Below are 11,203 nucleotides of genomic sequence, written 5' to 3' on the forward strand. Positions count from 1 at the left end.
ATATAAAATGGGTGTGTATGGACAGATACTGGGGTTCTTGGTCACTTATAGTATATTACAATTTGTAAGCGTGCCAACTGCATCAAAGTAATGATGCCAGAGAGGGATCACTTTGACACCAAACATCCCTGTTTTTCTACAAATTTTGGCTGGAAGTATGTAGGGGTGTGTATAGTATTGTGCAGAAGGTTAACTGAGAATCTTGAGCATAATACATTTTTATTCTCTTGCAACTGGTTACCCCAGTTTTCTCTATTCTATATTGTGGAGAATACATTGGGGCAAGTGACACAATTATTTGTCTTTTGTTAGGGCAGTGGTTCAGAACTAGTTAGATTCGTAGGGATATCTTGCAGTTGGAATCCTTGCGGTGGTATATTAAAAGACAGCCTGGGACTCAGCTTGCCGGAAACTTCAGAGGAACTGAAATAACAGCTTTGGGCAGTGTTGACTTGTAAGAGGGCTGGGTTTGGGCAGCTTGGAAAACATCACATAATCTGCTTGCTTAGTGCCTTGTCAGATCTTTGCACCTGTTGCCAAACCTACAAATTTTTAATTTACTGTGACCACAGGGAAGCAAGAAAGCTCTGGAGTTTAGCTGGTGGGAGAACTCTTTGCATCTTTTAATGAGAAATCTCACTCCAGAGTAGCGTATCACCACTTATGATCTCTCATTCCAACTTCAGTTGCTCCCGACTATTTTAGATTTTCAAGTACAGAGATTAATTTAGGACATGGTCTGCAGGAAGCAAGCTTTTACTGTGACAGCCCACATCACAGAGCTCTTCTTCAAAGATAACTCTGCAGCCCATCCCTTCCAGTGTCTGACTCCAGCTATGAGTGAGGCCTTTTTTTTATATATATATATATTATCATTGTACCCATGTTTGGCTGCTGTGAATGATGGAAAACAAGTATTTTCTTAGTTTTAAGGTGGAACTCTTTTGGACTTTTTTGAAGAGAAACAACCTTTTGCCGCCCACTGCTAAACCCTGGACCCAGGACTGGAGATTTCTTCCCTCCTAAATCACTTTGAAATCTCCCGGTACGAGGATCCCAAGCAGAACCCAGGCAAACCCTTGCTGCCTGACACGCGTGTGTGTGTGTGTATATATATATATATCTCTCTTAGGTCAGCTGCGTGTATGAGATGTGATGGTGACTTGGTCCATAATATTTATCAGCCGGGGTTGTCATGCTTGCCTTTACTGAAAAGGTTGCTTTCCTTTTATTTATAAGAAATTCAGTGATTCAAACCTTTCCAACAAGTACTCTCCTTCCCTGCTACGGCATGGAATGTGATTGATTATATATGACAAGCCGCGTTCATTAAAAATAAAACGTTACAGGAAACTGAAAGCTGAATTTTAGGCAAACAGCAAAATACACAGTTAGAATATATACACAGCAGCTGTTTTTATGATATGTAATTCACTGTAGTCATACTTTTGGTTTCAGACACCCCTACCATAAGCCAGCATTGGGACCTCCATAGCAGCTACAGCTGGACCTGGACACACCTCCAGCTTGCTGATGGGACTGCAAAAGAGGCACCATACTTTGATGTGGTCTTCCCTCTGCTCACTCGGTCCTCAAGTTGGCATGTTCCCTCTCTGCATATATAGACCTGTGCAGAGCATGATTGGCTGCTAATGCTCCCAGTCTGGGTGCTGCTGTGCTTGGGAGTACTGGAGGCTGATGGCAAGGCAATTTCAGGTCCTTCAGCACTAGGTGCATTTATAATGCATTCAGTGTAGTAGTGGTCAAATCCTGTAACTTTGAAGGCTTTTTTTTTTTTCTCCAAGTTGACTCCTGGATTGGACAGATCGGCCCCTAAATTCAATATTAGCGTGTCCATTCTTTGTTATTTTTTTTTTTTTTTAATTGCTACATTATCAAAAATACTGTTAAATGGTAATTTACTAGTTATAGTACATAGCTGAGTGGGGAAATCAGGGGGCAATTTTATAAATATATTAAAAAAAAGGAAGTAACCTCAATCCTGTTGGGTCTGAATTTTTTTTATTTTGTGCCTTATCACACTGGTATAATACGGATAAAAGATACCACTCCAGGTGGTCTTCTGGGTCACCTCCAACAACTATGGGTGTTTAATTAACTGGGTCATTCCTTCCCCTGACTTGCCAAATAACAAAAAGCTGCACATTTGCCACCTTCCTTTTTTATTCCTTTTTTTTATTCTTTCTCCTCAAAAAACATGGATGAGTTCACAACATCAAGTCCGAGCACATTGCCCCTCACCAGACCCTGCCCCTTCTATAAGGCACTTAACCATAGAGAAGAAGCAGCAGGGTCTGTTGGAGGGTGATGTGCTTGGACTTGATGTTGTGAACTCCTCACACTGTTCTAGATGGCTATATGTATACGTGCCGCCCCCGCCTCTTCTTTCTGCATCTGTTTGATGTTATGAAAACAAAAAAACAACCTGACTAAATGAATAATTGTGTTTTTGCAGATGCCGGTGTGATTGACAGCGAGCATGGCCCTCCGCCTCAGAAGCAACACTTAGGCCAGGAGGCTCTGGTAAGGAGGAAGATTACCATTTAGCTTGCTGCAATCATCGTCCTCTGCTGTCTGCCGGCTCATTGTCATGCGGCTGATATGTAACTGGTAGAACGCTGCAGGGTGCTTTAATCCCTGCAGATTGCTTCCCGAGATTGTTCAAGGTCTCTGCTAATTTCCAGTCATGTTTTCTCTCATAACGTGATGAAACATATTTCTCTGAAATGCAGGCTCCTCGCCATAAATATATGGATCATAAACGCATCTCGGACGTCAGCACCAGGCTGATGGCAGTCAGTTTGAGACTTGCAGTTCCACTGCAGTTTACATCATTCTTATTTTAGGGTCCATTCACTCATTACAAAGCTCTCCAGATCTGATAGATGCTGCTTAGATAAACTGCCTGAACATTTCTTGTATCTCTCTGGGATTCTATTGGTGGGATCTCTGTGTTGAGTTCCTGGTTTTGCACATCTGTTGTGTCTATAAGGGATCCCCCACTCTCCATGTTCTTTTTATATCCTGGAGGATGTAACAGGAGAAGCTGGACCACAAAATTGAATCAAAATACCAAATAAGTCCCAGATGGTCAGGCACAGAGTTGGGAATTATGTTTTTATTGCCCTATTGGTAGTACAATCCTACTCTGTCCAAAATGGGAATTAAGACCTGTTTTTAGCTTTTGCAACAGATGGGGCTTTAAATCACATTTGTTAAAATAGACTCTTCCAAAACAACCAAATAAATGCTTAGTTGGATAAAGGTGTGGCTTAAAGTGACATTAAATCCTCAGATTGTTTAACATAAACCAATACTGTAATGTGTGCCTTACTGTAATCCATGGTTGTTTCCCTTCTCTTTGCTGCTCTTCCTTTTCAATCCTCATGTCTTCTCATGCTTGGGGAGAACTTCCCTTTGCAGCTCAGGGCCTCTTCCTGTAGTGCTGGCTCAGGTTACAAACCAATACACAGACACCATATATCCATTCCTGAGACAAGGCAGTCTGCTGCAAAACAGAAGTTCTGCCCAGCATGAGAAGATATGAGGATTTAAAAGGAAGAGCAGCAAAGAGAAGGGAAACAACCATGGATTACAGTAAGGCGCACATTACAGTATTGTTTTATGTTAAAACATCTGAGGGTTTAATGTCACTTTAAGGGAGTAACTTTTTATTAGCTTCATTTTTTAGAGTTAAAATATTTGTACAGTACATTTTACCTTATACAACTGGGAGGAAAAAAAAGTATTTTCTTCTATCCAAATTCCATTAAAGAAAACCTGTACTAGGAGAATACATTTGGCTGATATTGCTATCCTTCTGAAAGCACTGGTTGCCTATGGCTTCAGTATTCTGAGTCACTGACCAGAAAAAGCATGTAAAGTTGAGGGCCGTATCTATGTATGGTTCGACCCATGTAGCTGCCTAGAGTGCTGCCAGACCAAGGGTTAATCAAATATTTGATGTAGAGGAATTTGAGTGGCCTGAATAAAGGCCTGACCTCAACCCTATTGAACACCTTTGTGACGCATTAGAACACTGATTGAGAGCTAGATCTTCTGGTCTTTTGGCTGAATGGGCTCAAAATCTTGTGGAAAGCCTTTGCATAGGACTTGGAGGCTGGTGTAGCTGCAAAGGGGTGTGGGAGGAGGACAAACCTTATAATAATGTGCATGGTCGTGGAATGGGAAACTCAACAAGCTTTTTTAGGTGTGGTGGTCAGGTGTCCACAAACTCTTGGCCATATAGTATATCGCTGATGACTGACTGGGTAGTTGGTAATGTGTATCTGGTGGGGGTATTTGTTTTAATTTTGCGCCCTGAGAGGTGTAGTCTCTAGAAAATACCCTGGCAGAGCCAGAACTTTTCAAAGTTACGCTAGTTTCAGAGGAACAGCAATGTAGAAAGTCAACACTTTCCTGTCGAGTGATTTGCAGTGGTAGCCTTTGGATTTATCCTTGTATAGTTTTTCTTTTTAAGAGAGAATATCTTTTGCTGGACATAAAAATAAAAAAACTCTGTTCCTGAGCTCCCTCATGCCACCTGAAGCCAAGGCAGTTTAGGTCACATGGTCTCCATGGAATATGGTGTTCAAGACTGCAGACAGATTCTGTATAATAGGCTTGCACAAGAGAATCGTCAAGGCACAACTGCTGTTCAGCACTACTAAGCATAACACAGGGCCTGCATATATTGAGGAACTGTAGCTGACTTCAAGTACTTGCAAATTTACAATCTAGACACACAAACATTTTTAGACATTAACAGTCAGAGTTTATTTCAATTAAACTGGTCTTTTTTATGTGAATAGTTCTGTAAAATCCATTTTTATTTTATTTTTAATTTTATTTTTTTTATAATCAACATTTTCTTATGTTCAACAGGGACAAAGCAAAGAAGACACAGCTTTTTATTTCTTTTGGTTCAATGACTGCAAAATTAGCTTACTCTTTAGGGAGTATGTGTTGCATGCATTTAGGTGATGAATGACTGTAGCCTTGGGCAGATTAAATTCAGAATGTGTTCATGGCTGTTGCGTGAATTTGGATCAGCATTTTTTTTTTTCCTCCTCATTTTATTTTTGCTCTGCAATCTTTTGCAACCTGTCGCAAATAATGATGCCTAGAGTTGCTTAACCTGTTCCTGCCCACAACCTGTATTGAACCCTTCCCTGCAATGCCCTATGCTGAGGCTACCAGTTAACACTGAGCAGCATCTGTCAAATTCGGTTGTCACTGACCTCTTTGGCCCCCAATAAAAACAGTAGAGTGGTTCCCAACCATGTGATCACTAGGACAGCTATGAAACATGCACATTTGAAAGTCCATGCACTTCGGTCAGAGGGAGATCAACATACTGATATCCCCTCCAATCACTGAAAGCAGAAGCAATATGTATTACATGTTTACAAGTGTACCAAATTTAAATCCTTATGTACTTACTTTTAAAATGATATGCATAGGCAAATTGTTTATAGAATTTGCGTTTACTGACGCATACTGGAAGCAAGATGTCACCAGCACACCGGAAGAATATGCCACATATGTCAATATGTCTTTTGTTGAGGCATATGGTCACAATGATGGCGACGTTTCAGGGCTGCACAAGGTCCCCGTTATCAGGCTCAGTATCGCCCCGAAACGTCGCTATCATTGTAAACGTATGCGTCAATTTAAGACTTTTGCTTCCTGATTGTGTCCAGTGTTGGCATCCGCAGTCATTTCAGCACCCATCCTCAGGGGGTTTGCGATAAGGAGTGCAGTGGGATACTCTCTGAACTGGCAAATACTGACACTGCTAAATTTGGTGTGGGCATTTTAGCTTCCGTGACCTTGGGGCAGGCAAGGGTTAAATAGGCCTCATATAGAAAGTGGAGACCTCTTCACTTGCTCAGCCCCATGCCTACTGCCTGGTGACTTCTTCAGGTCTTAAAACTGAACTCCAGCTCTGCCTTCAGTCTTGCACTCTGGTTTCACGGTCCACTGTGAGCTTCTCACTGTCATTCATTTCTTTACCCAGATTTCGGAAGATGGTGCCGATCCAGCCAAAGACCCCAACAATCAGGGTGAAGATGAGTATGAAGAGGCTGAAATAGACAGACCGGAGTTTGAGGAGAAAGTGATCGCAGATAAGCTAGCAGTTCAGCCAGTGGGGAATAAGAAACTCCTGGTAAATTCTCTTCTGGACTCTTAATGGCTTAATTCCACCAGGTTTTGTTTTTTCTTTAAATGCAACTTTGTGAAAAGGGGCTACACACAGTAGCTTTTTGTATGGAAATACTGTTAGTTTTTGCGTGGCTGCCAGATATTTACAGATTTTGAATTTATGCTCCTGTGTGTGGCCACCCCTCCTATGCACGAATGTCATACAGCTAACCTTCCATGATGCATTGGGAGCTTTCCATGTTGCGCTTTGGCATGAGCTCTGCATTTAGTACCTGCAATGGATTTGAAGCTTGTTAATGTTTTATCTGCCTTCTATTTTTTCCATGCTGTTTTGTACATATGAGCTCATCTTCCTATTAACATTGAGTGCAAGAAAGAAGTCACCAGCACATCGATATCCACCATATCAATCTGTTCTTTTTTATTGATGCCAGATATTCATGGCATCACAAAGCAAGTTTTATTTGTGTTGTCATTTAATATCTGAGGTCAACAAAGGACGGATTTATATAGTGGATGTGTGTGTGCGCTGCTGACTTCTTTCTTGCTTCTACTGTATGCGACACCATCTGCCTGTCACTATAGCACCCACCAGAATAACAACAGTGGATATATCGGTCAGGAGTACAATGGGACTTTCTTGAGATTTGCCTGTTAACATTGGATGTCAGGGCCAGTTCCCACATGTCTCTTGGCACCAGTTCCCACATGCTTCAGCTATGTGATGGCAAGGTTAAAAGGATCTGGAATTGGCAAGAAGGGGCAAGGCTTACCAGGATGCAGCTCAGCAGATGTACAAAATGTTAGCTGTTAACCAATGGCTTTTGCAATGGAGCAATAGTAGAGAAGCAAATCTAATTGTGTTCAGCCAGTCTGGTGTTAAAACATGTAGATGTGTATTGTAGGAGAGCCGGACCTATGTAAACGAGGATAGGTAAATTGATTCCTGAAATAGGGGAGGCAGGCTCCATTGTAAGCAGTTTCCTTCCACCTATCTTTTCCTTAGATCCCTTACCTTCAAGGGGGAAGGTGGAAAGGATAGCCGGTCATCGTGCAAGGGTGTGTTCTGGGGCCCCTTCCTAAGCTCAATGATCTAGAGGGATCCAGTACTTTCCCGGGCCACACCCTCTTTGGGAGAATTCAGGTCTAGCGACCATTTTTCAACAGGGTGCTGCGTTTTTCCTAGACTCTATTTCCAGGAGTCTTTCCAGGACAGCAAGGTTCCCGCCCTTGAGGTGTGTACTTCATTTTCTGTTGTATTTGTTTTACCTTCGGTTCTTGTCTGATACTGACCAAGTCGGGAGAAGGACTTCCTTTTAAGATTTGGTGATGTGTTTCCTGTGCCTGTTGGAGGAGGGTCTGGTCTCATGTAGTGCCCTGGAAAGACTCCTGGAAATAGAGTAACTCAGATTCTTCTACAGTATAGAACATTTGGTCACTGACCCATACAAAGCCTGCTGATTAAATAGTAAAGCGACCGTGCCACACATCACTGTCCTTAATCTGCCCTCTACTCCTGACAGCTAGCTGCTGTTGTTAGACTGGTAGCACCATGCAATGTAGTAGAGCAAGTACAGAAAGGGACACTATGCTAAGAACAGTGCCAGCCCTGCCCAGCTGACTTTTGTAAACTACTAAATGCCTCCCACTCTTCTAATTGTTCTGCATACCATGATAAAACTTGGAAGAACTCCTTGAGATAACAAAGGAAGTGTATGTGGGACAACTCTGAATGTCTGATAAGATCGACCAGGTGTTTTTTGCACTTCTCAAACAAAATGCTTGCAATGGTGTGTGTGTGATCATCACAATTATGACAAATCACGGCTTGAACTATCTTGCTTTGCATGTAATGAGTCTATCTCATATACTAGTTTCACCTTTTAAGTTGCATTAGGGAAATAAATGAACTTTTGCACGATATTCTAATTATTTGAGTTTCACCTGTATGTGTGTGTGTGTATAGATAGATACATACATACATACATACATGCATGCATGCATACATACATACATACATACATACATACATACATACAGAGCAAAAGGGAGCAAATAAGAAGTTCATTGTTGGGGTTTACACTTCAACTGGATTAAATTTGTCTTTTTTTTTTTTTTTTCAATGAAAGGCAGTTGAGTACACCCAATACTTTTATACATCTACCCCTGCAAGTCTCTATCGTGTGTAGCCATTTGACAACACTTTATGTACATCCAGCTATTACATGTACAGTATTTTTATGTCAAAATCCCTGATTTATTCCAGTCACATCTGTCAGTGGGCAGAGCTGGAATGAATGAGTCACATTTTTCCTCTGACTGATGTTGCTTCTTCAGTCGGTGGCTCCTACAATAGAAGATAAGATCGTGTATTTTTCATGAAGCGATTAGCTGTCAGCAGGGTGACGTCTTTCTCTGCGTAGACGGATATGAAAAGGGTCACATCTGAGATCAATACTGCAATCTTACATTAAAAGGCAAATATAATGAAATGTAGGTAAATACTCTTCATGCACTTTTATAAGTAAAAATATTTTTCAGGATCCCCTTTTGGGGAAAAATCGTGTCTTTGCTATTTTTCAGTATACACAATTTTATTTTAGCCTGCATATTTTTTCCAAAGACCCCTACTATATGTCTTGTAATCACAGCTTTTTGGAAACCACTTGAAACTAAAATGTAGTTTTAAATAGTTTTTCTAGCATGGGGAAGTGTTGGAACCTTTTGTCTAGTTTTTTTTTATGCTGGAGTGTAAGGGGAGTTGAAATCGAGGCGCTGGACTCCGATCCTTATCCGCAAAAGGCTAGTCTTTTATGTTGAGGTTTCAGGAGCTGTAATCAATAATTTATTGATAGTAATTCCACAAGGGACATCACAAAAATAAGTTTTATTAATGCCTTTTGTTTTTTTGTCACTGTGGCATAACCATCCGTAAATATTTTAGATGGTGAGATTTTTGTTTTGTGCCTTTTTTTTTTTACTACTAAAGGAGAACTATGAGGTGAGTGCTGACTTGTGACAATGAGACGCTAGTTTGTGTCCTCCCGTTACCCTAAGGAGAACTATAGGGAAAAGCCTTAACCCCATAGTTCTCCTTTAAAGTTTGTAGTTCCTGGAATTTAAGATGAGTTTGACAAAATGGCCATATATTGAACCCAGGCACATTAATTTATCACTGCCAGGAAGACACAATCACTTTGCAGTTCTAGGTGTTGTCTGTGTCACCTCCGGGGAGATTTGACCTCACTTGTTGTCCAAAGACTGGACAACTGGAAATGAGAGGACATTTCTCCAAAGTGAGGAGAAATCACATCTTTTTACAGTTGTTACCAAAATAGTTGTTCCCATTGGAAGCTTTTCCTTCACTTCTTGTTCAGGGGACAACTAGAATATTTGATATCCCTGCACTTTGGCTTGTTCACACTGTGATTGATTTATATTTGTGGTTTTGATTCCTGTGTATGTGCCAGCCTAAAGTATGAACTCTGCTAAATAGCTCATTCATACTTTGTGGTTGGGTTGTAGGACACATTGTGGCATGGCAATGTGGTGGGGTGTGGTGCATTTTGGCATGGCAATGTGGGGGGGCATTTTGGCATGGCAATGTGGTGTGGGTGGGGGGCATTTTGGCATGGCAATGTGTTAGGGGAGTGGAGTATTGTGGCATGACAGTACTGTGGAAGTGTGGGGCATTGTGGCATGGACTGTGGCTGCTGATTGTTTCCTGTTGCTTTGTGCCAGTATAGCAATTGAACTTCAGACAGACCACGTCCCAAAAAACACACTGTGGTTATTCCTCTTCTGCAACCAGTGGAGACTTTCTGTCTGGTGACTACAATGGCCTGGACAGACTATTACATTTTGTAAATTTTACAAAGACCACAATAGAACCCAACAAAAACTACCCAAAACAAAGTTTTGTCTGGAGAGCTACTTTACAGCTGAACCCCAGACAAATGGAAGTGTAAGATTACAAATCAGTTAAGCAATATAGCCTGGTCCAGGGCCCAACCCAGGCTGTGATTGGGCTCAGAAGCAATGAGGCCCTGATTGATTCCTAGAGCTTGCCTTTGCTCTCCCAGGCCAGTGTTGCTTTGCAGGGAATTGAAGGACCCTGCTTTCTAATAAGTACGTAACTGGCCTAAATTTGCGTTTTTTCTCTCTGCCTGAAGTTCATCTTTCACTCTGACGACTAGGGGAAGGACAATATAGAGTTGTTGTCTCTAGCATCGTCCGATTCCATCCGTCCTTTTGCTGGAACTGCATCGCATCATGCTTAAAGGCTGCTGTATTTTTCCATCATCCTCATCCTCATCCTTCATCCTTATTTCGAAAATAATGTAACCTGTTGACGGCCATTTTATTTTCCCTTTGTGGTAACTACAGGTACCTGACGCGGAGCTGAAATCCAGAGAAGAAGCAGAAGACCGATACCAGGATGACCAGGAACAGGAAACTGTATGACCTTACAGTGTTTTGTTTTGGGGGTAGAGTAGTTACAGTAGAGTAGGGGGTAATGACAGGTTAAAGTGTCACTAAACCCTCCAGCTAGAACTTTCCAATCCTGCATTATAACCTAAACCTCACATCTTGATGTTGAGTTACCTTTTTCTTATTATTATGATTCTGTGCTCATTGCGCTGTACAAGGTAATGCTTTTTCCTGACCATCCCTAGTCATGCGTGGGCTTCCATAGCACTACAGCTTCCAGGATGCATTGTGCCTGCATATTCTGATGCTAATGCTTGCCCATGACCATTCATTCATGTTTGGATGCATGGGAGGATTTCATAGCTTCTACGTACAGTCACTGGATGCATAAGCACGTGCAAATGCAGTCCATATTGGAAATGAGTCGAGGAGGGTGGCTACATCCCACATACAGTGGGACTGTGTGAAGCGAGTGTAGCCACCCTCAGTGTATTCAGAGGAGTTCATACGTAAATGTTTCCGTATGCATTAGCTGACATTACTATTCAAAAGTATCCAGATGATGTATATTTGTATGAATTGGGTT

The 11,203-nt window shown here is 41.6% G+C and overlaps 1 protein-coding gene across 1 annotated transcript in view; it reads left to right on the top strand.

The window, feature by feature from the left end:
• Positions 1–10,650, top strand: part of LOC108799359 (Golgi integral membrane protein 4-like) — a 43,702-nt gene extending 33,052 nt beyond the window's left edge. The window contains exons 9-12 of the mRNA XM_018571218.1: positions 2,477–2,544; positions 6,041–6,190; positions 7,386–7,421; positions 10,573–10,650. Coding sequence (XP_018426720.1) covers positions 2,477–2,544; positions 6,041–6,190; positions 7,386–7,421; positions 10,573–10,650 — 332 coding nt within the window. The remainder of the gene's footprint in view (positions 1–2,476; positions 2,545–6,040; positions 6,191–7,385; positions 7,422–10,572) is intronic.
• The last annotated feature ends 553 nt before the right edge of the window (positions 10,651–11,203 follow it).

The sequence above is a fragment of the Nanorana parkeri genome, unplaced genomic scaffold (assembly GCF_000935625.1).
Source record: "Nanorana parkeri isolate BGI_ZX_2015 unplaced genomic scaffold, ASM93562v1 scaffold1702, whole genome shotgun sequence".
Classification (NCBI taxonomy): Eukaryota; Metazoa; Chordata; class Amphibia; order Anura; family Dicroglossidae; genus Nanorana; species Nanorana parkeri.